Raw genomic sequence first — 27,542 nt, 5'->3', positions numbered from 1 at the left:
CCACCTACATTTGCATCCATGCATATACGACTAAATGCTAGACATGCATTACTTATTAAATTGTTATTTTGTATTGCATTTTTTGTTGCTATTAGAAATGGTTTGATTAGTTGTGATGTGCTTCATGTATACTTTGTTTGTGTGGAAATAGAATGAAGTGGGTCACTACGGGTTTGTGAGGGTGATCTTCAATATCGTCGACCATGTATAGGGAGATCGGTGCCCCCGTATATGGAAAGCCACAAGGTGGCCTCTTGTTGGTATAAAAAAGAAAAGAGGGTATAAAAAAATGAGAGAGCTAATCAAGTGAGGATTAGATCGGTCAGCCATATATGCGGAATCGGCTCCCTAGTGCACACATTTGAGAGGGCAGGCCATGTGAGAGGACGGCTCGTCAGGGATTTCGGTGACGCCACTGACCAAGTTCCACATAATGTGATTATGTGAAAGTGTTAATATTTGTGATTGCTATTATTTTGCCATTTGTGTGATTGAATGCATGATCATATAACTAATTGGATGACTAGATTGATTTATTTATGCATTTGTGTGATTGTGTGGGGTGAGAGGGTTAACTAACATACTCACTGAGTTTAGGTGCTTATCCCTGCCTTAATATTTTCTTTTTCCAGATTACAAGTCTTCTAGTCTCTCGTGATTCTTTGCCATCCGACATCTAGAGGAAATGTTGAAACGAAACCTTGATTAAATTTTGTTTAGTGTATTGAAGTGAAATCTTAAATTCTTAGATTGTTCCGCAATTACGATAGTCATATATAATAAAATTTAAAAAACCTTTAATGTATTAATTATTAAAGTTTCTATTATGTAAACATTAATATGTGCCTTGAGAACTTTGAAAATTGATTTACTATTGAATAAGGTGATACAGGCCAAGCGAGCCCAAGACTTATGATATTTGACTGTTAATAATATTGTCTGAGGCCATTTCGGTTAAACAAGAAATTTTCTTTGGTATATTTTGGGCATAATACGGGCTTTGGTGGCTTTAAACCTACCCAGGTCATAGTACCGATCCAACCCAAGGTAACAGGTCGTGATACTAAATTTATGGATTGACAAATATATCATTAAGGATTTTAATTTAATTGGTTGAAAAAATAAAGGTAATTTAATTTTAATTGGTTATATTAATTTTCTATTTAAATCTAAATTCTATTGAATAAAATAAAAAATTATATTATATACTAGGTATATATAAAATCTGGTAATATCATTTTGTTCCACTTTTCTTATAACTGAAACCGATAATTTTAAAATTGAAACCATATAATATAATATTAAAATAAGTTATTTAATGTATATATTAAATATGGTAATATATACATATAATATTGTAATACTATTTGTTGGATATTAAATAATTTATATATTAAATATGATAAGAATATAATATCTTTAAAAATTTTAATTTTATTGGTTATAAAAATAAAGGTAATTTAATTTTGTTTGATCATATTAAAATATTTAGTTTATTTATTATATAATATAATTTATTATTTTATTCAATAGAAATTATATTTAAATAGAAAATTAATATGACTAATTAAAATTAAATTACCTTTATTTTTCAACCAATAAAATTAAAATCCTTAATGATATTTAATGTATAAAATTAATAGGGGCATTTTTTGACAATCAAAATGTTTCCCTCCCCATTCCACTTTCATATATATTATAGATAATTAAGAATTTTAATTGTGAAAAATGAATCATAAGAAGGTTTTTTTTTTTTGGTTCCTAATATATCAACTTTACCAGAAAAATGATTAATTAGCTCTAATCGTAATGTAAAATGTGATTTTAAATCTGTAATTTTTAAACTTAACATAAAAATAAATGTTCTAGTCGTTGTAAAATAAAGAATTTTTTCAGAGTAGTTAATTCAAAATTTAAACTCTTTTTTCAATAACATGTCCGAAGTTTCCTTTTTAAAAAATCTATGAAGTTTCTTTATGGAAAGGGCAAAACATTTACTTCACAACTCAGCATATCATTAGAACAGTAAATAAAAATTTAAACAAAATGCAAATAATACACATTAGGAAAACAGTCAAAACATGACTAAATAAGACTATTTCAAATCTCTCGTCTGTTTAGGTAATAACAAATAACCTTCCTTTTTCACCCCACATAAGTTTGAACTAACAAGGCAATAGCTTTCAATTTTCTCAACTTAAACACACTACAACATGCCATATTAGGAAAGATGAATGCACAGCAATTATAAAGCTATACGAAATCACTTAGATACACTGCATAATTCAATTTAAATGAAATTTTAAACTATAATTAGGTAAAAACCAAAATAGGAAAAATAAAAACAAAAAAATATGGTTTTTATTATATATTATTATAAACCTTATTAAAACCCATGCATATATAAGCAGCCACAATTCTGTTCATTGTTCACATTAGTTCAAGAACTCCTCTTCCCAAGTATATTGTCAATGGCAGTAGAAAATAAGTTTACTAGTGTAGTACTAATAGTTGGCGCAGGACCTGCTGGTCTTGCAACCTCTGCATGTCTTAACCTTCTTTCAATCCCTAATATTATTCTTGAAAGAGAAGACTGTTACGCTTCTTTATGGAAGAAAAGAGCATATGATCGTCTCAAATTACACCTTGCAAAAGGATTTTGTGAGCTCCCACATATGCCTTACCCTCCTAAAACGCCTTGTTTTGTTCCTAGAAGTGGGTTTATTAGTTACTTGGATAAATATGTTTCGAAGTTTGATATTAGTCCTCTGTATTACAGATTTGTTGAGAGTGCAAAATATGAAGAGGAAAGTGAGAATTGGTGTGTTAGGGTTAAAAACCTAAGTTTGGACGTGCAAGAAATATATTATGCTAAATTTCTTGTGGTTGCTAGTGGTGAGAATAGTGAAGGTTTTATTCCTCAAGTCTCTGGGCTTGATAGCTTTCGTGGAGAGTTTATTCATTCAAATAAGTTTGTGAGTGGGAAAGATTTTAGTGGTAAAGATGTTTTGGTTGTTGGTTGTGGGAATTCTGGAATGGAGATTGCTTATGATCTTTCAAACTGGGGTGCAAACACTTCTATCGTTGCTCGTAGTCCGGTAGCATCTTCTCTTTATTTCTCTCTTTTTTTTTTTTTCACGAGTATCCTAATACTCGTGAGTATGGAACTAAACTAGTTTCGGACTGCCCTTTCAGTCATTTTTTTTTCATGAGTATCCTAACATTCTTTCTGAGTATGGAACTAATCTAGTTTCAGAAGTCGTTGCTGCCCTACCAATAGTCATCTTTTCTCTTATATCAGTTTTATATTTTGTGTACTTACACATAATTCATAATTGCTAACATTTATATATATGCGCAGGTGCATATTCTGACTAAGGAGATGGTGTTTCTAGGAATGCTGTTATTAAATTTCCTACCCTACAGAATAGTGGACTTCATATCCATAATGCTTAGCAAGTTAAGGTTTGGGGACATTTCCAAGCATGGGCTTCAAAGGCCTGTTGAGGGTCCATTTTATCTAAAAGCCAGAACTGGTCGGTCTCCTACAATTGATGTTGGAACTATGGACAAGATCAAAAAAGGAGAGATTAGGGTATTGCCATCTATTGCAACTATTCAAGAAAACAAAATCAAGTTCGCAAATGGACTGATGGATCACTTTGATGTCATTGTCTTTGCCACTGGGTACAAAAGCACTGTTAGAAACTGGCTTGAGGTACTATTATTTATCCCTAAATCTTTATAATTACTCTGATTAAATCTTAATCTTATTTATTTATTTATTTAATAATTTTAGGATTTATTTGATTAAGTAGTTAAAATTAGCTATTATTGGTAGGCAATTAGGGTTTTCAACGAGGAAAATACTTATCTAATCTTGTACACACCAAGCCCATAGTTAATTGTCATCTAAAAGTCACAAATTATTATTATTTCTTTTTTTCTCATAAAAAGACACCGATATCCTCTTTTGTATGATAAATTTTATGATTTTACGAGGTTAAATGAGCTAAAATGTTATGAACTATCGGTGCATTGAGTAGACTTTTTTATTATTATTTCTTATGTTTCACTAAATTATAATGAAATTTTTTTTATATAAAGTATGAAATATGGGAATCAAGATTCTGTACTTTTTCACTTCCTTAAAGGGAATGCATAGACTTAGTAAACCTGATTTTTAGGTTAATTTCAAAATTTCAATTTATAATTTTAGCTTCATATATACTCTTCCATTCCACTGTAATAGCAATATTTGCTCTTTTCACAAAATTTTAAAAAAAAATGTCTTTTTTAAATATAAATATAAAAATAAATTACATATGATAAATATAGATAAAATTGAAAAAAAATAATTAATATAGTTTCAAAATCCTAAATGATGACTTAAAGTAGAATAAGGTAAAATGTTTATTATTAAAATGGAGCGGAAGAAATAGTATTTTATAATTGTAATTATAATTTTTGCATTGTCTATCATTAAATTTTGAAATACTGTTTCAACTGTATGTATTCAAATCTACACTTAGGACATAAAATATTGATTAGACTAATTAATCAAAATTTGTTTTCTTTTCATTAACATTGCAGGATGGGAATGATCTCTTTAATGAAAACGGAATGCCTAAAAGAAATTTTCCTAATCATCGGAAAGGAGAAAATGGGCTATACTGCGCTGGATTTGCTAGTAGGGGATTAGCAGGCATATCCATTGATGCACAGAACATAGCAAAAGATATCAGTCAGGCATTAGATCAGAAACAAGTGGATAAAAGAAAATTTTGATGACATTATTGTACATCAAAAAGAGTAGAATTTACCGATGTGCTTTACTAATATATATTCCCTATTTTCTCTTTATTTAGAGAAAACAGGAAAAGCTTTTGAATTAAGAAAATTAGTTAAATGAAATTTTTTCTCTAAAATGCCCTTTATTTCTTCATTAATTATGGGAACAATAGTTGAAACAAAAGACAATCTCAAGAAATGCATTTATTATTTACTTGCATCATTTGAGTGTCAATTCCAACTTTTTTTATTAATTCTATCACACTTTATTAAAACGAAGACGTTTTACATATTATGTGCCTAAAAACGAAAAAAAATTTTGAAGATAAATTAAAGGCCAAATTTTTGAACTTATTCATTGAACGCCATAAATTTTCAAATTTTTCGGTGAAAATAAAAGAGAAAATACTTAAATTTTGGCTCTAACTTGTTTAAACTTGAATAGTTTTTCAATTCAAATTCAAAATTAAAAGTAAAATTTGATTTCTCCAAATTTAAATGAATTTTAGAAAGTAATGCCCAAATGCAATACATTGCAGCCAAAATGAAATAGAATTTGGAGCCAAATATTTTGATTTTACAATCAGACTCCTCTTTTTCTAAACTTTGCCCAAATATAAATGAAATCACAGTTAATGATCTGATTCAAGAAAAATCTATTCACTTTTCCATAATATCTAAATTGGTCACAATATATCCAGAAATTTTCACTACTTTGCATCTTCCAGACTTGAATCTCATACATGATGAAGCAGAAATGACTTTGGTTGTCTATAATATGAGTGACTCCTAAAATTTTGTTCAAAGCAACGTGAGACGAGGGAATAAAAGGAAAAATGTAGCTAATGATGTTAAAATCTCTGTGAGCATCATGCTTCTATCTGAAGTTGAAGATGGTTAGTTAAATGCGCACAGTTGTTTTTCGTTGAATTGGATTCAAACTATCTTCCTTACCAGTCACCATTTTTGATTTTTTAGAAGTAATGCTTGCCTTCTTGTTCTTCGTCGACATTTATACAAGTCGTCCGGCATTGATTAAATCGTCATTTACTAGCGATTACGGGAAAGAGGTGAATTTTAGGGCTTTTTAAGAAAACGGTTTCTAACCAAACTTTAGTTTTTTTTTTTTGAATAATTAAAACACACTCACACTTTTAAAAACAAAACGTGACCGTTTTCAAAACTTAAATGAGCATAACATATATTTGTTTCTGATGTCAACGGTTGTTGCCAAATTTACAATGATAAAAGTGGACATATATTCATCAAACATATAAATAAGGCTAACTTTGTATTTTTGTGGCCATTATTTTGACTTTAATATCAGAACTTTAATTTTGTGGTCAAATTTATAAAAACGACCACTATTATTATAAAACGAAATGAAAAAGTAAGTTGAGAACTTGTCCCTTGAAACACATGTGTATTAAATATTGAGAATATTTGTATTTGTCACTTTTCTTGATTGTTGAGCTTCAATCTCAAAACAAACACATACACTCCAAGGGTTTCCTAATCTTTTTAGCTTGGCTCACAACCCAAAATATGTGTTTTTTTTAAAAAAAATTAGAGTAAAATTCTCTATATAAAAATATGTGCAAAAAGGAAATTTTCTCTAAATAAAGATATATATGTGTTTTTTTTTTTTTAAATTCCACTGATTGAAAATTTCCCATCCAAACATTGCCTCTTATGTTAAATACCAACCAAGAACTTCCATAGATGATGGTTTGGCCAATTTAAGGTGGACATGTGATGGCAATGGCATGTGGAGTTGATTTTGTGTCTTTGTTTCCTTTGAAACGGGTATTTCTCTAATAAGGCATACAAAAGACCAATTCTAAGAGATCAAAATTGATAGTTATCAACTGCTTATGGATATCTTTCAGTCCTTCATTATTTAAGTTTTGATAGCCATATCCCAATTCTTTCCTTTTTTCTTTATAAAATCTGGTCTCAAGATTTGTTGTTATATAGCAATCAGCAAGAAATGCATATTAAATGTCTATAATCCTTGTTTTATATAGATGATTATCCCTAATATGCAATAAATGCATATTAATTACCTATTCATAGTCACATGCACTGAGAGTATGCAAGTAATTTTGCATTCGCTATATATATGATTATTTGAAATATTTTGAAATAAATCCGTTATACAATCGACCCGTAGAATCAGCATATCATGATGTTGATACTACTAGCAAATGACATATTAATATGCAAAACACATGTTCTAATGATTTTTTTTTTTTTTTTTTTATGGTGATTATGAAAATTAGTATTAGGTTTTTCCATCCATTTCAAGTATGCAAAGTAGATAATTTGACAGGGTTTATAAATGATGATGTTAAAGATGCAGTTAACTTTGCAGCGTAATTAGGTTTGTTAATCTCAATTAACATGAAATATTCACTAATTAATTATGTGAATGTATAATAAATTTATTTTGAGGATGGAGTTCCAAAACAAAATTTGACAAACAAATGGAAAGCAGAAAATGGTCTTTGTGTGCTGGGTTTGGAAAAAAACCCATGACCTTAATCAATGTTGGGGTCATAATAATTAAATTACTTTATGATAATTATGCAGTATAGTATATTGCAATTTATAATTGCTAATTAAATTGGTTTACTTGGAGGAATGAATCTCCAAGAAGGATATATATATATATATATAGTATATGTTGAATGAATTTATTTTTCACACTGTTATTTCAGTTCATTGAGCCTCCAATAAATTAAAAATTTTTTTTATTATTTTCACATCTATTCAATACCCTCTCATAGGAGAAAAAATTTGCTTAAGCTGGGTTCATGGCTCCACTTATGAACCAAATAAACAAAATTAAAAAGTACTACGACTTATCTTTTAATTTCATTCATTTAGTTCATAAGTGAGGCTATAGATTCGGTCTAAGTAAGTTTTTCCTTAGTTATAATTAGGACCGTAAATATATCGAGTCAAACTGAATTTTAAGGTGTTAAAGTTTGGTTCGGTAAGCTCTGAATGCCGGTCGAGTTGGATTCAAGCTTTTATATTGACTTTAAATCTATCTCACTTTAATGAATTTACTATTTTCCCAAACTTATACATAATATTACCACAGTATATAGGTTCACGAAACTGTTAATTAACATAACAAAAATAACATTCACAAGTATGTATGTAATTACATAGTTTTGGGTTAGGACTGTAACTTTTAAACGGAGTTAAAAAAAATTTGCAGAAATTTTTAAAAATTTTCACATGAACTAGATTTATAGTTAATTTGTTTGTGTTGAATTATGAATATTAAATCTGAACTAACAACTTATCAAACTGAATGATTAACGAGTGATATTAATAACTTATTGCTTAATGATTAAATTGTTTGGTAAATTATATATTTGAATCATCTGAATGGTGTTTTTTACATATTTAACCTTCTAAAAATTTAAGAACAAATTGATTTATTATATTGCATAAACTAAAGCCAAATATATGGATTTAATTTATTATTCAACTATTTTCACTTATATGAGAAGTAAAAAGTCTCGATTTAGAGTACTTTCGACCATAGTTGTTTAGCTAAGGGAGCGTTGCCCATGTTGTGTAGCCCACGGTGATATTCCGGCCTATCGGGTCTCCAATGATTTAAAAAATATATAATTTTTAAATTAATGATAAATATTATATTACCATAAATAATATAAATAATTAAGTTTAATGAATAAGTTTTTCTTATTTTTTTCTCCTCTTATTGTGATACTAACAATATAATAAGCAACCAGTCAGCCCAAACAAACTTTCATTTTTACCCCTAGCTGTTGCTGCTGTCTGCTAGCTTGGGCACTTCCCAAACATTCGATCGTAACTTAATATCGAAAATTAAGATTTAAGAACCATTTGTTATATTAGAAATTAGACTTAATAAGCTGTCCGAAATGTAAAACTCGTACATATACTGCATAATTTGATTATGAAAATCTACCTCTGAACAGTCCTACAAAGTTGAGTTCATGAGAAATTAGCTGATACTTCAACATCAAATTTCAAATTCTCTTGTTACAGCTCCTTAATTCTCCATCCCAAATGAAAATAATAATAAATAACAACTTAGTTCCAATAGGTTCTAGTCTTGTAGATGTTATACACATCAATGGTATTTTATTATAGATGAGGAGTTCTGCATATGATTGTGCTAGAAAACAGGACCAACTATACTTGGTCTTAGTTTCCTATGGACATTTCTTATTATGGAGTTTAAAGCTCACTGATTGATTATTTTAAGCAATTAAAATATGATAATAAGTCTCTCTTGATGAGTTTTCCGTCATTGATCTTTGCTGAGAGGATCTAAAAGATATTTCCAAGGTACCATCCACTAATTGCCTCTTGTTTCTACTTTCATATTCTTTTGAGGCCCAATGCACTTTCATTAGCTTCCAGGAAAATTCCCTTTTGGATGCTTATCGCCATAGGAAAACGAAAGCCTATTTTTAATTTCTTCTGGACTTGGTCAACAGCTACACCTGCCCCAGCCAACTGAAAAATGCCATTGCCATAATACCATATAGTTCTTGGTCAAACACATGTTTTTCCAATTCATTACATTTTCTTTCAAATCATAAATCTAGAAACAAACCCGAACTAAAGAAAATTGCAGAAACCAACCATGGAAATTCTTCATTTAATTCATATATATTTTCTGAATATAAAACTATTACAGAAACTGTATCAACCGAAACCCAAATTAGCTAATGCAGAGATTATTGTTATACATTAATTTTTGTAATATACTATATATATAAAATTCAAAAACTGAGTCAAACATGATCAAGTTGCTCTAGCTGAACGTCCTTTGCCTTCAAAGGAACATATTCTCCCAAATAAACTTCAAGATGATCCGATAAAGCCGATTTGTCAATATTTTCATGGTGAAACGATTTGCAGACAAAATAGATCACCGTTTGTATAACAAGACCGAACAAAAAGAACATCAATAACAACAGCAAACATATTATCCCATAAGAAACTCTGTTAACCATCCCAATGGATCTTCTATGTCCATGAACAACCAACCTCTCAAATGCAAATTGAATTATAAAAAGAGACACATTCAACATAAAGAATATAATTGAAGTCATCCAAATCTTCCCTTTGATCAAAGCTTTACTCTTCACCATAGCCTGAATTCCACAAGCCTCTTCCAAAACAGAAACAACACTGGCTAATTGCCATATTATGCTCATATACACAATACCCACAAAGTATAAAATCATGAAAATCAACAGAGATATGAACGCAAAACTTGTACCCCAAACTAAAAATGCCAATGCAAAAAAAAGAAGTACAGCAACCATATTATAAGCAAAAACAGCGGCAAATATACACAAAAACGTAACCATTAGCCTCTTCCAAACCTTCGGAACTACGCTCATAATCTTGGCAAAAGTGATTTCTTTTGCTGTATAAATGCATGCTATTGTATAAACAACAGCTGCAGTTGATAGAAGGGAGAAAATAAGCAAGAAAGTGAAATATACAATTTTGAAAAGCCAGAAATAAGTCCAATCAGAAGAAATTAGGCTATTGAGTTTGTTGTATCTTGTAGTGCCTTGTTGGGTTTGATCTAACTGTATCTCGTCATGGATAATATCGGAAAAAATCAAATCTGAGATTTGAATATGAGCTAGAAAGATGAAAGATAGGGGAAGAATCAAGGCCAGGGTTATTTGGGTAAAGATTTTTCTCCATGTAGAGATGATCTTGTAGGATTCTTTGTAGATGCCAAAGATTCCAAGAAATTGCATTTCTTCTTGTTCTCTATCCATGGCTATAGTTAGTTTCTTGAATGTGTTTGTTGACAGTGGAGATGGATTTTGGAGACGGAGAAGATGATTATAGAATAGGAAGAACAAGAAGATTGGAATTTCTTGGTACGAAACTGCCCTTCGTTTACCTATCAATTTCAAAGTCAATGTCGTATTTACATATTTGATGAGAAAAGCAACGAAGATGATTAAGAAACCATTAGAATGTTCCACGTGCTTTGAGCCGCGTGTATTCACATCCAGATGAAAATCAGCCTGAGTGATCTCATACCGTATTATCCATATTCCTACTTATGAATATGAAAAATAATTTTTTTAAATAAAAGTATTTTTTATTTATATACTAATAAAAAATAAAAAAAATTATTTTCATTCATTTTATCCATGTGATTTAGACCGATGTGGTCAAATCTAATCTATCGTATTATAATGAGTAATTGATTGGAAATCTTTTTTTTTTTTTATTTACACATGTTTTTACACTACATTGTTGATGGTAGTCAAATAAATTTTACAAAAAATAGTACATTTTGATTGATAACTATGATTAAATTGAAACATCATTAATGATATATGGTGTTATTGAACGCAATTGTTATTCTATTTCATTTTAAAATTAAATTGGTTTACTTTTTAATCCATTGATTCATGAAAATTTTCAATTTAAAAAACAATAAATTTAATTGAAGTTTTATTCAATTAAAAGTTGGAACTTATAATTTTTCGTCTTGGAAGTAATGTTAATATCATTGAACTAAGATCTTAACTATTAGTTTAAAAATAAATTATAAAAAGGCCCAATGCAAATTTATTTAGGCAAAGCGGTTGTATTTTTAATTACTATTAGCATTAAAATTATTTAAAAATGTAAAAAAGTTTGAGGGAAAATAATAAAATAAAGTGTAGATTTTTGGCATTTAGTCCTAATTGGACAGCAGGGACTTAAAAATGTGGATCGGGTCTTTCACGTCGATGCACGATATTTTCGTATTTTCCAATTTCTAAACTAATTGAAGGAGTCAATTTCTATGAATTGTACTAGTTGAAATCGAGCCCAGTCAACACGTATTTGTTATTGCTATGAATTTTCCCAATCTTTGGAAATTACTAAAAAGGACCTTACTAGTCAGCGGCCACCATTACGGCCTACTAAATGTTCTACAACCGGTTTAAATATGATATGGACACTACTCTTCTTTCCTTTTTCTTTTTTCTTTTATTTATTTCAAATTTATTACTACCTCCGTCCAGTGACACGTCTTTTTTCTTTTTTTTTGTTTAGGGATTGAAATAGAATTTATCAGGGATAAATTTTGTCGTAGAGAAGATTTAAGTTAAAGAATTCTCGCTCTTTATATTTTCTACAAAATATGAAAAAATTAATTAAATCACACGTGATTGGCATAATACATTTAATTTAATTTTTGTATAAATAATGAAATTAGAAATTATATTATTAGACTATAATTTTTATTTATTTTTTAATGTATTCTTAAATTAAATATTAATTACACATATTTTGAAGCTTATGGAATTGGTTAATATGGATGATAATAATAATGATTTTATTGTTTCAAATTAATAATAATAATAGTATATCTTTTTCATAAAGATGCATATTAAATGGGGCCTTTACTATTATATCAAAAATGTATGGTATGAATTTTTTTTTCCTTAAAAAAAATGTGATTTTTGAATAAATATAGAAAATATAATCAACTTATACTCGTTTCATTGCAAAATAAAAGACCTATGTTGATTTTTACACTGATTAAAAAATAATTAATATAGTTAACCATAATTTTTATTTAATTCTTTCCAAACATTACTCTTACATTCATATTAATATAATCCAAAAATGAAGGCAATCAAAGTAATAAATTAACTAATATAGGTGAAAATAATAATAATTTATTTATTTTGAGATTTGATTTATAGTCTATATTCTATAATCTATCTAAACTATATAAGTGTGAAAATAAAAAATAATGAGTTTACGATAACGCTCTTAATCTATCGTATTTTCCCCCTTCCTTGGTCAAACAAATCCGGTGAAGCAAAACACATCGATCCAATTTCAGTTTTATTCATATTAGTGTCCAAGGAATTCTTGGAGGTATCAATAAAAAATTAGATTTTGTATGTACATAGAATATTATTATTATTATATAGTAATTTTACCCATTGTTTTGAAAATCGAATCGAGTCGGCCAGTTCGATTGGGAATCAGACTGTGGTTCAGTCCGGGTTATATAGAAAAATCGAATGCTCAAAAATGGGCTTGTACCGATAAAAACCGAATGAAAACCGATTAAAAACCGATGAATCAGACAGGTTAAAAACTGATCAATTTAATTTCTGGATTTTTTAGAAAATATGGGCTTTTCTTAAAATTTGGACTCTTAATTGGGCCACTGATTTTTTAGTTTTTAGACATCTTTATTTCTAAACCAAAAGTCCTAATATGTTAATCAAATGAAAAATAATAATATATTTTATGATAATTAATTAATTTTTTTAGTTTTAAATTTATTCATAATTTTTTTTTACAAATTATTTACTAATTTTTATTCCTTTTGTAAAGCCAAATTTGAAAATGTTTTTTATTTGAATTCAAAAATTCTTTTTAACATATGTTTTCAATTTTATTTAATAAATATATTTAAAAATATTATATATAAAAATCCGGTTGAACCATATTGAATCCGGTTGAACCCTCCGATTCAATAAACCCCTCTCTTCATCGATTTACTGATCGATCTGGTTCTCAAAATACTGATTTTACCCTTAAATAAGAGTACAATAGAAAACTACAAAAATTATCTTATTTTAAAAAAGGAAATTATCACTATAATTTAAGACAAGCGAAAAACAAAAGTGGATCTATTTTTATGATTGAAGAGAGTTTGGGTTATACAAGTGAATCACACATTAACTAACAGAAAAATAATTGAAAAACTTATTATTGAATGGATGATGGATCTAAACTAATAGATTTTATGCAAGTGAGTTTTTTTTAACATTCACTCACTTATAAACCCTTGGGTGTATGATTCCATATATTTTAACATTTTAATTTTGAAATAGTTTGTTTAACTTAAAAAAAGAGCAAAATAACTATATATATATATATATATATATATATATATATATATATATATTTTGTTGAATTTGGATTGTATGGTTTTTTTTAAATAAAAGTAATTTTATCAACTATTAAATTTAAAATCATATTGGATAAATGTAGTTATTATTGATATACTATCCATATGCTTGTGTTCCACAGTTTTAACAAATATCAATTTTTAATATTAAATTTAAATTTTTAGCATTCCACCTTTATTAAAATCATTTTCTAATATTTAATATAATTTATTTGTAAATATCATTTTACAACTTGTAATTTAAAATTTCATTTAATAAATATAGTTAAATATTTTGTAAATATTAATTGTGATAATAACAATTATAATAATTAATGACAATCAAAATATATATTTGAATGAAAATTAATTAAAGTAATAATTACATCAATATATTTATAAAGCAAGCATTTTTTTCAAAAAATTTGACATGCGGCATTATAATATTGTACCCTATCCTTCTCAATTAAAATTACATAATATTAATATTAATTATTATTCAATTATCATATTATTATGTATTAAATAATTAAAATTATTATAATATTATAATCTATTTTTTAATTAAACATTATCATAATATTGATGTTGATTATCATAATAATATGTACAATAACTTATCTTTTAAATTAATATTAGTATAATACTGATAATAAATATTATAATTATAATTATTATTTATTATTATGACTGAAAATTTTATATTTAAAAGAATTGATAGAGAAGGTTAATGGTACAAATATGTATTAATAGTTTTATTAATAATGAATATTCAAACATTTCAATATTTATTTGTCTTAAAATTGCAATATATAATTGTCTTTATTAGTTTTAATGATAATATATTGAGTTGCATATCACTAGACTATAAAGAGAGAGAGCTCTTTGAGGTTTGGTAAGATCAACTTTTTGTTTTTTTTTTTTGTAATTTCAATAATTCTTATACAATTTCTTTTCAACATTGAAATATTTTTTTTTCTTCTAATTTCTGCTACTCATTAAATAATGAAAAGTTTAACAAATCATAGGAGAAAGTGATTTATATAAAATTATCATTAAGAATTATATATACAGGTCTATGATTGAATTTCTATTATCTCTTTTTCTATTCATTTTATTATTTTTAATATCATTTAAGAAAATTTATTAATTCAAAAATAAATTAAATCAATGATTTGTGAATATATATTTCCTTTTCTTTCAATTTTGTTATAGTTATTAATTTTTATTTAATTAGTCTAATATTTTAAATTTAAAATGTATATTCTTTAATTTAAAAAATTTTCAAAAAAACTAACAAATATGAAATTATAAATAATTTAAATTATAAATTTTTTCTTAATTAAATTATAAATTATATATTTTAAAATATTATTTGATAATATCTCTAATATTATAGATAAAGATATTTATTGTACATAACACAGACATACTGCTAGTATAATAAATAAAGGAAGAAGAAATGCCAAGTGGAGGTTTGAGCGTGCCAGGTGGATGCTTATAAAAAGAATGTGTCATATATATTTTTTGACTAGCCACATGATTTTTCTATGCACAATTTTAATTTTAGTATTTTACTTTTTATTAAAATTATTTTCTAATATTCATATAACTTATTTGTAAATAAATAATTTTAAAACTTGTAAAATTTAAATTTATAATTGTCACAACCCGTTTCCGTGGGCCGGACCAGCACTAGGACCTGGGTGGGCTTAAGGCCCGCGAAGCCCGTAATAAGCTTGTATTACTTAAAACTCGCATTCTATTCACAATTGTGGATTCAGGCCCAATAGTTTATTTCGCAAATATATCCAAAGTACAATCCATATAATAAATGTCTATACTCAATTTATTCATTTACAACCCAGTTGGAATACAATTGTGCAACTCTACTCCATAATTCACCATCTTTTGCATTTACATATTCAATACAACTCCTATCGATCCGTATCTCGTTCGTTCGATTGGACTCCAGGATTCTTCTTTCCATCTATTACCTGGGGAGGGTTGGAGGGGGGGTGAGTACTAGACTCAATGAGCAGAATTAGATAACCCTCTCACCCCACACAATCATACAAATGCTAAAATATTTTCATGTGATCACCTGTTTAGTTATATGATCATGCAGTTTGTCATACAAATGGCAATATAACAGCAATCACAGTTATTATCACCTTCATATAATCATATCACGTTGAAATTAGTCAGTGGAGTCACCTAAACCCGATGAGCCGTCCTCCCACATGGCCCATCCACTCACATGTGCATCAGGGAGCCAATCCCCTATTCTGGCTGACCAGTATAAGCCTCACACTGCCAGTCCTCTGATTATTTTTCCAGTCTCTCTCTTTTTTTTTTTTTTTTAAATGCCAACAGGAGGCAATCCGGTGGTCTCCATCCAATCTAGATCATCAAGTGCTCACAACAGGAGGCCACCCTGCGGACTTCAATCAAATTTAAATTATCAGGTGCCAACAACAAGAAGCCATGGTGACCCACTTACCCGGCTAATCAGGATCCATATAACGGTAACGGTCTCACAAACCCATGGTGACCCACTTCATCCCAATTCCACACAAACAAGGCACAACAATATCACATCACAAGTAATCAAGCAATATTTAATATCAACAAATAGTGCATCACAATATGGCAATAATGCATGATAACATTTAGCCGTGAATGCATGAATGCAGGCGGATGAGGTGAATTATCTAACACTACTCACAGTTCTTTATTGTCCTTTAAAGGACTATCTTTATTACTGCACGCTTCCAGCTTTTGTCTTCATATTCCGGAACCTTATAAGCATCTAAAATAATAAGAAAATTCTAAATAAGAATTCTTATTCGAAAAATGTTTTCACATTCATTTATTAGTTTTGGTTACTAGTTACTTAACTAACTTGTCAAACTACACTGTACATATATAGTGTTTTCTTATTTATTTATTTATTCCAATTAGAACCTTATAATAAAATTTATAGTTATTCGGTGAGGAATATTTTATAATAATAATAATAATAATAATGATATTATAATATTTTAAAATATTTCATAATACCTAAAGTTTTAATCGTCACTACTCATTAGGAATATAACTAATTTAATTCTTCATTAAGTGCTTTACTGAAAATTCGGCAGCATCTCTGTAACATCCCTTCTCGGTCCACCCGTAAACCCGAATAAACCGAGCCGAGATGCTACAAATTGGATGACTTAAATCCTGACATGCTGACATCATCCTGTATATGAACATACTAGCATGCTGATGCTGTTATATTAATACTGTCTATAATCTTTACAAGACATGATACTAGTTACAAAATGGATTGGGCCCAACTGTGTGCCCTGTACATGCCATAAAAAGAATAACAAAATGAGTTTCTACCCTGAAGACCGAGTCTTCTACAGATGAACGGCAGCAGTTGTAAACGGACCCTCTATGGACTAGTCTCAAAACCTGCGAGTTAAACAGGTAACTCGCTGAGCAAATAAAGCTCAGTGGATATCTCAACATAACAAGAAATAATAAAGCACATACATGTATAGAAATAACCATGTAAACGCATCTGGATAATTAAACATATAAGCACATATAGCATGATACTTGCTGTTTATTATGCTGTATGATTCATGAAATCTGTATGGCTCCATAAGGTTATAGCGAAACCGAGGTGATAAGAAAACTGTATAAACTAGATGAATACTGTATACTTGGCTGCTATGGCCCATATATAATCATATCCACTCAACGGCCTGTAGCCGGAGTAACAAACTGTATGAGGCGCGGATCTGCTATCCTATGTCGCGACATGGCCTTATCGACATGGTTTCTACCTAACCTCAATGGAGCATAATGTTGGTATGTCAATAATATAACACAACATCATAGAAATAGTTCATCACTTCATAAATCATATGTTCATATGAGTTCACATCATTTGCATGCTTGAATGTTGTTTTAATCCATGTTCTAATGTTGTCTTTTTGTTTTGAAATGATTGGATGCATACAAGTTGAGCAAAGAACCCAATTACATAGAAAAAGAAAGTCCAAAAATGCAGGAAAAGCCAAGTCGCGAGCGCGCCTGTGGAAGTCGCGAGCGCGAGATGCAGAAAATAAGAGACAGTGTGTTCTCAGGCACAAGTCGCGATCGCGTACTTGAAAGTCGCGAGCGCGTAGTGTGCCAAATGAGAGACAGTGAGTTTTCATGCCAACTACGCGAGCGCGCAATGCAAGTCGCGAGCGCTTCCAGGCCAAGGGCCAACTTCGCGAGCGCGCACTTGAGAGTCGCGAGCGCGTAATGTGCCAATTGAGAGTCAGAGAGTTTGAAGTGGAAGTCGCGCGCGCGCAGTGCAAAGTCGCGAGCGCGCGACGTGCTTTCAGCCTACGCAGTGCCAGGTCGCGACGCGTTTTCAGCCTGCGCAGTCTGTACTCTTTTGGTCATATCTCTCAATATACAAATCCAATTTGGGTGATTCAAAAACCCATGCAAAGCTAACACATAGAGGAACAAATAACTCTTCTATGACACTTCCTAATTCCCTCATTAAATGGGGTCAAAATCAAGATGAAGTCCTCCCCTGTTTTCAACATAAACTCAATACCTCCCCTGTTTTCTCACCACTACCATTCTCCAATATGAAGCAATATATTGTCTCAATAGCAACACACCACACAAATTCTCATGCAAAGACAATCATAAAAATCAAGAGATATCAAACCTTTACTCCAAAAACGCGTGAGCTCTGTTCTAGCTTCTCTTCTCTACACTCTTTGAACTCCCTTCTCCTATACACATCAAAATTCTTACAACTTATCTACAAGAGACTGAATAACAATAAGCTGCGAGTAATTCTACTTACTTGGAGAAAATTGAGGTTGCCTAAATGGATGAAGAAATATGAAGAAGATGAAGATAAAGATGAACAATGGGAAAGTGAATGGGATGATTACGGGTAAGTCATCACAAAATCAAGATAAATGATGGAAACTTACTACATGGTACCTCAATTGGGTAAAGCTACAACTTAATACTCAAGCTTAATCTTCTAATGCAAGTAACTCCAAATCTTTATACTTTGCTCTTTTTCTCTCAATCAAGTAAGTCCACTAATAAACCCATTCTACCCCAACCGGGTTTGGTTCAACTCGACTCAACTCAATGCAAGACTCGACTCAATGCAAGACTCGACTCAGTAGGATGTCACAATTCTCCCCTCCTAAATAAAAACTTTGTCCCGAAGTTTACCTGTTGTGAACAACTGCGGATACTGTTGTCGCATGGTTTCTTCAGATTCCCAAGTTGCTTGTTCTGTCTTATGATTCCTCCAAAGAACTTTTACCAATGCTATTTTCTTGTTCCGCAATTCTTTAACTTCTCTGGCTAATATCTGAACTGGTTCTTCTTCATAAGTGAGATCCGGCTGAATGTCAATCTCTTCTGCTGATAACACATGTGATGGGTCTGATCTGTATCTCCTTAACATGGAGACGTGAAAAACATTATGAATTCGATCTAAGGTTGAAGGTAATGCTAGGCGATAGGCTAATGGTCCGACACGTTCAACAATCTCGTATGGACCAATGAACCTAGGGCTAAGCTTACCCTTTCGTCCAAACCTTAGGATCTTCTTCCATGGTGAAACTTTCAGAAATACTTTATCACCGACCGAATACTCAATATCCTTTCTCTTTAAATCAGCATAAGACTTCTGTCGATCACTTGCTTCTTTCAGCCGTTTTCTGATGATTTCCACTTTCTCTTTCGTTTCTCTAACCAAATCTGGACCCAAAATCTTCTTCTCACTCAGTTCTGTCCAACACACAGGTGTCCTGCATTGTCTACCATACAATGCTTCATATGGTGCCATTTTAATGCTCGATTGATAGCTGTTGTTGTAGGCAAATTCCATGAGAGGTACATATCTGTCCCAACTGCCTTCAAATTCTATAACACATGATCTCATCATGTCTTCCACTGCGTCTGAGGTAATCCAGTAACAAAATCCATCGTGATCTGATCCCATTTCCATGTTGGTACTGTTATTGGATGAAGCAACCCAGATGGCAATTGATGTTCTGCTTTTACTTGTTGACATGTTAAACATCTTGTTACAACATTTCCGATGTCTTTCTTCATGCCCGGCCACCAATAGCCTTTCTTCAAATCTTGATACATCTTGGTACTACCGGGATGCATTGTATATGGACTGTTATGAGCTTCATGCAGAATCTTTTGTCTAAGCTCTCCTGTCTGCGGTACAACAACTCTGTCTTCATAAAATAAGACTCCACTGTTATCCAATCTGAATTTCCCACCATGATCTTCCTGTACTTGTTTCACCCATAGTGCTGTTTGTGCATCTTTCTTCTGTGCTTCTGCAACTTCCTGAACCCAAGATGGCTGTATTTGCATCTGTGCTATCACTCCCTGCTGTTGCAACTCCATGCGAATTCTCATTGCTTTCAAAGCAAACAATGATTTCCGGCTAAGGGCATCAGCTACCACATTAGCTTTGCCCGGATGGTAATTAATGACATAATCATAATTAGCCAGAATCTGCATCCACTTCCGTTGTCTTGAATTCAAATCTTTCTGTGTTGGTAAATACTTTAAACTTTGATGATCTGTGTAAATGTGACACTTTTCACCATACAGATAATGCCGCCATACTTTGAATGCTAGAACAATGGCTGCCAGTTCTAAATCATGGGTTGGATAATTCAATTCATGTGGCTTTAATTGTCTGGAGACATAAGCTACCACTTTCCTTTCTTGCATGAGTACACATCCTAACCCAATATGAGAGGCATCACTGTAAATCTCAAAGTCTTTACCTGACACTGGCTGGATCAACACTGGTGCTTCAGTCAACTTTTTCTTCAAAGTGTCAAAACTCTGCTGACATCTATCATCCCATTGGAATACAACTGCTTTCTTCAATAATTTTGTTAAAGGTGATGCAATAATGGAGAATCCCTTTACAAACCTTCTGTAATAACCGGCTAAACCCAGAAAACTTCGAACTTCTGTAACATTTCTGGGTGGTCTCCAATTAACAATAGCTTCAATCTTTTTAGGATCCACTCTGATACCCTCAGATGATACCACATGTCCTAAGAAAGAAACTTCTTCCAGCCAAAACTCACACTTACTGAGCTTGGCATACAGCTGTTTATCCCTCAATGTCTGAAGTACAATCCGCAAATGTTTATCATGTTCAACCCTGTCTCTGGAGTAGACCAAAATGTCATCTATGAACACCACCACAAACTGATCTAAATATGAATGAAACACGCGGTTCATGAGATCCATGAAAACCGCTGGTGCATTTGTGAGCCCGAATGGCATGACTAAAAATTCATAGTGACCATATCGGGTCCTGAATGTAGTCTTAGCGATATCTTCTTCCTTTATCCGCACCTGATGGTATCCCGACCTGAGGTCGATTTTAGAAAACATACCTGCACCCTTTAGTTGATCAAACAAATCATCGATTCGAGGCAATGGATACTTATTCTTGATTGTCAGTTTGTTCAGTTGTCTGTAGTCAATGCACAATCTGAATGATCCATCTTTCTTCTTTACAAATAATACCGGTGCTCCCCAAGGTGATACACTGGGTCTGATAAAGCCTTTGTCTAATAACTCCTGCAGCTGAATCTTCAACTCTTTTAACTCTGCTGGTGCCATTCTGTAAGGTGCAATTGATACTGGTGCTGCTCCAGGATAGACATCTATGGTAAACTCCACTTCCCTCCTTGGTGGTAATCCTGGTAACTCTTCTGGAAATACATCTGGATAATCACACACTGTTGGTATGTCTTGCACTTTTGACTGTTCTTGCTCTGCGTGTAATGCACATACCAAGTATGCTTCACAACCCTTCTGAATTAATCTCTTTGCTGCCATGGCTGATATCACATTACCCAGAAAATCTCGCCGCTTCCCGACTACTATTATCTCTTCCCCTGCTGTAGTATATAATGTCACCCTTTTCTTTGCACAATCAACTATAGCCTGATGTCTGGATAGCCAATCCATACCCAGAATAACATCAAATTCTCTAAATGGCAACTCCATAAGATCTCCTGGAAACTCTTTTCCATGTATCACAATTGGGCATCCTTCGACCACTGTATGGGTTTTTACTACATCACCTAGTGGATTAGTAACTACCGTACACTGACTCACATATGCAACTTCTAACCCTTTAACCCAAGGTTTAGGTACACTAATGTATGAATGAGATGATCCAGGATCAATTAAAGCATAAACTGTATGACCACATAGAGAAAACTCACCAACTATTACATCTGGAGCTTCCTCCTCTTCCCTGGTTCGCATAGCATAAACCCTGGCTGGACCTCTAGTATCGGGTCTGTCAACAGTCTCTGATTGTTGTCTCTGCCCTCCGGAGCTCTCACCTCTACCTCTGCCTGTTATGAACTGTGTAGGAACTCTTGCCCTCTTAGGACAGTCTTTCTTCTGATGGTCTGATGCTCCGCATAGCCAACATTTACCAGTCACCAACCAACACTCTCCACCATGTCGTCTGCCACAATGCTCACAAGGTGGAAAAGGATAACCGGCTGACTCTGCACCTCTACTGGTGCCTCTACCAGTTCCTCTGCCTGAACCTCGGCTACCACCGGCGGAACTAGCCACAACTGATACCGCTGGCATGTTAGCACCCCTAGCTGCGCCTTGGCTAAAGGAAGGTCTAGAACCAGCTGAACTACTAGCACCTCTGAATCTCTTGTTTTCTGACTGATAGCTACTAGGTGCACTCTGAGTTTGGTCTCTCCTCTGCTGAGTCCGCTGGCGTCTGGTACGCTGACTGGCCTGAATTCGCTCTATCTCCTGAGCTGCCTCTACCAAAGCTGAGAACTCTCTGAATCTGGAAGCTACCACTCCCATCTGAATCTCATCATTCAGGCCTTCCTGAAACTTTTTACACCTTTCGGCTTCTGTAGCCACTATCCCCTTACCATACCGGCTGAGCCTGGTAAATTCTCTTTCATATTCTGAAACTGACAGTCTGTTCTGTCGAAGGTATAAGAAGTCCTTCCTTCTCGCATCTAGGTAAGCCTCTGTGATAAACTTCTTCTTGAATTCGTCCAAGAAGAATTGCCATGTACGCTGCTCTGTTGATACTCGCTGCTGAACAGTAGTCCACCATGTATATGCTTCATCTATTAGCAATGATGTGGCACAAATCAATTTGTCTTCTAGTGTACACTGTAATTGTTCCAGAACTCTCGATGTCCCATCTAACCAATACTCAGCTATTTCTGGACTATCATCCTTACTGGCACTGAATTCCTTCGCACCATATTTTCGAAGCTTCTCCAGTGGGGGCTTTCTTTCTCTTTCTATTACGACTGGTGCTTGCGGCATCACCCCTGCAATCTGTCGAAAAGTATCTGCAAGTTGCTTTAACAGCACCTCCTGACCTGGTGCTACTGGAGCCTCACCCTCCACTGCCCTGGAGGCGTGTGACTCGCTCTGACCTTCTTGTGACATCCTCCTAAAAGAACAACAACTGCTTAGTTCATCAGGGTAGACATGGCATGTACACTATACTGACTTATGAATGCAAGCCCAGGGAAACTGAACCTAGGGCTCTGATACCAAAATTTGTAACATCCCTTCTCGGTCCACCCGTAAACCCGAATAAACCGAGCCGAGATGCTACAAACTGGATGACTTAAATCCTGACATGCTGACATCATCCTGTATATGAACATACTAGCATGCTGATGCTGTTATATTAATACTGTCTATAATCTTTACAAGACATGATACTAGTTACAAAATGGATTGGGCCCAACTGTGTGCCCTGTACATGCCATAAAAAGAATAACAAAATGAGTTTCTACCCTGAAGACCGAGTCTTCTACAGATGAACGGCAGCAGTTGTAAACGGACCCTCTATGGACTAGTCTCAAAACCTGCGAGTTAAACAGGTAACTCGCTGAGCAAATAAAGCTCAGTGGATATCTCAACATAACAAGAAATAATAAAGCACATACATGTATAGAAATAACCATGTAAACGCATCTGGATAATTAAACATATAAGCACATATAGCATGATACTTGCTGTTTATTATGCTGTATGATTCATGAAATCTGTATGGCTCCATAAGGTTATAGCGAAACCGAGGTGATAAGAAAACTGTATAAACTGGATGAATACTGTATACTTGGCTGCTATGGCCCATATATAATCATATCCACTCAACGGCCTGTAGCCGGAGTAACAAACTGTATGAGGCGCGGATCTGCTATCCTATGTCGCGACATGGCCTTATCGACATGGTTTCTACCTAACCTCAATGGAGCATAATGTTGGTATGTCAATAATATAACACAACATCATAGAAATAGTTCATCACTTCATAAATCATATGTTCATATGAGTTCACATCATTTGCATGCTTGAATGTTGTTTTAATCCATGTTCTAATGTTGTCTTTTTGTTTTGAAATGATTGGATGCATACAAGTTGAGCAAAGAACCCAATTACATAGAAAAAGAAAGTCCAAAAATGCAGGAAAAGCCAAGTCGCGAGCGCGCCTGTGGAAGTCGCGAGCGCGAGATGCAGAAAATAAGAGACAGTGTGTTCTCAGGCACAAGTCGCGATCGCGTACTTGAAAGTCGCGAGCGCGTAGTGTGCCAAATGAGAGACAGTGAGTTTTCATGCCAACTACGCGAGCGCGCAATGCAAGTCGCGAGCGCTTCCAGGCCAAGGGCCAACTTCGCGAGCGCGCACTTGAGAGTCGCGAGCGCGTAATGTGCCAATTGAGAGTCAGAGAGTTTGAAGTGGAAGTCGCGCGCGCGCAGTGCAAAGTCGCGAGCGCGCGACGTGCTTTCAGCCTACGCAGTGCCAGGTCGCGACGCGTTTCCAGCCTGCGCAGTCTGCACTCTTTTGGTCATATCTCTCAATATACAAATCCAATTTGGGTGATTCAAAAACCCATGCAAAGCTAACACATAGAGGAACAAATAACTCTTCTATGACACTTCCTAATTCCCTCATTAAATGGGGTCAAAATCAAGATGAAGTCCTCCCCTGTTTTCAACATAAACTCAATACCTCCCCTGTTTTCTCACCACTACCATTCTCCAACATGAAGCAATATATTGTCTCAATAGCAACACACCACACAAATTCTCATGTAAAGACAATCATAAAAATCAAGAGATATCAAACCTTTACTCCAAAAACGTGTGAGCTCTGTTCTAGCTTCTCTTCTCTACACTCTTTGAACTCCCTTCTCCTATACACATCAAAATTCTTACAACTTATCTACAAGAGACTGAATAACAATAAGCTGCAAGTAATTCTACTTACTTGGAGAAAATTGAGGTTGCCTAAATGGATGAAGAAATATGAAGAAGATGAAGATAAAAATGAACAATGGGAAAGTGAATGGGATGATTACGGGTAAGTCATCACAAAATCAAGATAAATGATGGAAACTTACTACATGGTACCTCAATTGGGTAAAAGCTACAACTTAATACTCAAGCTTAATCTTCTAATGCAAGTAACTCCAAATCTTTATACTTTGCTCTTTTTCTCTCAATCAAGTAAGTCCACTAATAAACCCATTCTACCCCAACCGGGTTTGGTTCAACTCGACTCAACTCAATGCAAGACTCGACTCAATGCAAGACTCGACTCAGTAGGATGTCACAATCTCCTTTACAAACTGGACTATCTAAATTTTATATATTCCACATGACAATACACGGCCCATCCATCGGGCAATTTTCATTAATTGATCCTGTCCGCTATAACCATCATTCATTCTTTCATTCAATTCATTCATCGGGCACATTTTTAATCAAACTAAAGTCTCATTATAATTAATTATTCTATAACTATTTACTTATTAATAAAATTTCTAAAATTTACTTACATTATGATTAGCTAGGACTTTATATTTCAATACCGATCTTATAGTTATAATTAATATTCATAAAATACATTTAACAATATCCAATTTAATTTATTAAATACTTAAATAAATTCATTAATTAATTAATTTGAGATTTATTCAAAAATTGCGAATTAAGCTTTAGAGTGTACCGATTGAAAATCAGATTTTATTTCCATGATCCGCGCAAAGAGGAGAGCATTCTGCCTCTTGAAGTCTCGCCGGCCGGTCGCCAGACCGCCGCCGTCACCGCCCTGCACGGTGGTCGGAAAATCGACTTTTGCCCAGAAATTCGCCGCGATCATACCATTCAACTCGAAATTCACCAAGGATTCCATTTCTAGTGTTAATTTAGTGAGCTCGGTCCTCTAATTGGTCGGATCGGGCTTCGCAGTGGTCTAACGCCACTTTCGTCGTCGCCGCCAAATCCAGAGCAAGCGACTGCAGCTCACCCTTGTTCAACGCTCGTCATCGATGAAGGAGGTGACTGGAGCTGATCGCTGGGGAATCGAGCTGGAGACGCAATGCGATTTTCGTCCACAAGCTCGCAAGCGTTCTGTGACTATTGGGTACACAGAAGCGAAAGAGAGACAGAGGATCGAAACCGCTACAGCGAGAAGCTGATGGCGAGGAAGCGAACTTGATCGGCACCGATGGCTAGAACGGGAAGGGAAGGAGGAGGAGAAAGAGGAAGTCGCGCGATCCAGGGGAAGGGGAAGAAGAGAAGAGAGAAAAAAAAAAAGAGAGAAGGCGTTTCTAGAGGGTTCTGGGCCATTCCGGTTCGATTCGAATCGGTTTGGTTCAACTCAACGATTTAGCTCGATTTTTGTTTGATTATCTGGTTTTTCTCTTGGTTTCAAGAAACTTTAAGCCGGTTTACGGTTCCTATTTATCAATAATTAAATATTTACTGAATAACCCATTTTATTCTTTCTAATGTGATTTATTTAATTGATTTAATCAAATTTAGGATTACTAAGTGGTAAATCTAATGTTATTATTATTTTAAGTGGTTCAATATCAATTCTAAGAAGTTTAAATTATTTTCGACTAAATGTTCCGATAACTTGTTTTGGGTTTGAGTCTATCCCGCAATTTAGGCCCCGATTAAAACTGCTCAGTACTTAAGCCCATAACGTCATAAATTCAGATTTTTGATTTATTAAAAATTCAAAAGTTTTGAAAATAAAAATTCAGGGTATTACAATGATATTAAATTTTTTTTATTTTAAATGATAAGAATATCATGATAGAAATAATAAATGACAATTAATAATTATAATAATAAATTATTTTAATGATAATTAATTGAAAATAATAGTTATAACTTACATGAGAATTAACAAAGGGAGATGAAATGTCAAAGTGTAGAAATAAATATTAATTAATATTTATTTTTTAAATTTTTGTGTCTCAGTTTTAATTAAAACATTTTTTATACTTATATAATTAATTTGTACATAAATAATTTTAAAATTTGCAATGTTCAAATTTAACAATGTAGATAATATTTTGAAAATTGTAAGTACAATGTTAAATCATTTTTAAAAAATATATGATAATAAGCTTACAAATTGAAATATTCTATTAGTTAATTCTATTTATATTTATGATTATATTTATTTATATAGTCAAATAAAAATTTGGAATTTTGATGGCCGTTTCATTTAGTGAAAAAATTTTGATTGAGATTTATTCAAATGAATATTTTTTTTCATATATTATTAATTATTATGTATTGACATTTATAATTTTGCATTTAATTAATTAATTGCGATACATGCTAAGTGGAGGCCAATTAAAAAAGTATGTCACATATCATTTCTTGGAAAAATATAC

The 27,542-nt window shown here is 32.6% G+C and overlaps 2 protein-coding genes across 2 annotated transcripts; one reads left to right on the top strand and one right to left on the bottom strand.

The window, feature by feature from the left end:
• The first annotated feature begins 2,471 nt into the window (after nucleotides 1–2,471).
• LOC149493552 (putative indole-3-pyruvate monooxygenase YUCCA11) lies at nucleotides 2,472–4,818 on the top strand. Its single transcript, XM_089725939.1, has 3 exons — nucleotides 2,472–3,098; nucleotides 3,362–3,718; nucleotides 4,594–4,818. The coding sequence occupies exons 1-3, from the start codon at nucleotides 2,472–2,474 to the stop codon at nucleotides 4,786–4,788; spliced, it is 1,179 nt and encodes a 392-aa protein (XP_089582065.1). The 3' UTR covers nucleotides 4,789–4,818.
• Nucleotides 4,819–9,433: 4,615 nt separating this feature from the next.
• Nucleotides 9,434–10,746, bottom strand: LOC149493551 (uncharacterized). Its single transcript, XM_089725578.1, has one exon. It carries the CDS (start codon nucleotides 10,605–10,607, stop codon nucleotides 9,600–9,602), a length of 1,008 nt encoding a protein of 335 aa, XP_089581704.1. The 5' UTR covers nucleotides 10,608–10,746; the 3' UTR covers nucleotides 9,434–9,599.
• Between the last annotated feature and the right edge of the window lie 16,796 nt (nucleotides 10,747–27,542).

Source organism: Jatropha curcas, chromosome 9, assembly GCF_041381405.1.
Source record: "Jatropha curcas cultivar XTBG-Jc1 chromosome 9, XTBG_Jcur_1.0, whole genome shotgun sequence".
In the NCBI taxonomy this organism is placed as follows: Eukaryota; Viridiplantae; Streptophyta; class Magnoliopsida; order Malpighiales; family Euphorbiaceae; genus Jatropha; species Jatropha curcas.
Note: the sequence above shows the minus strand (reverse complement) of the source record. Positions and strands in the feature narration are given on the sequence as shown.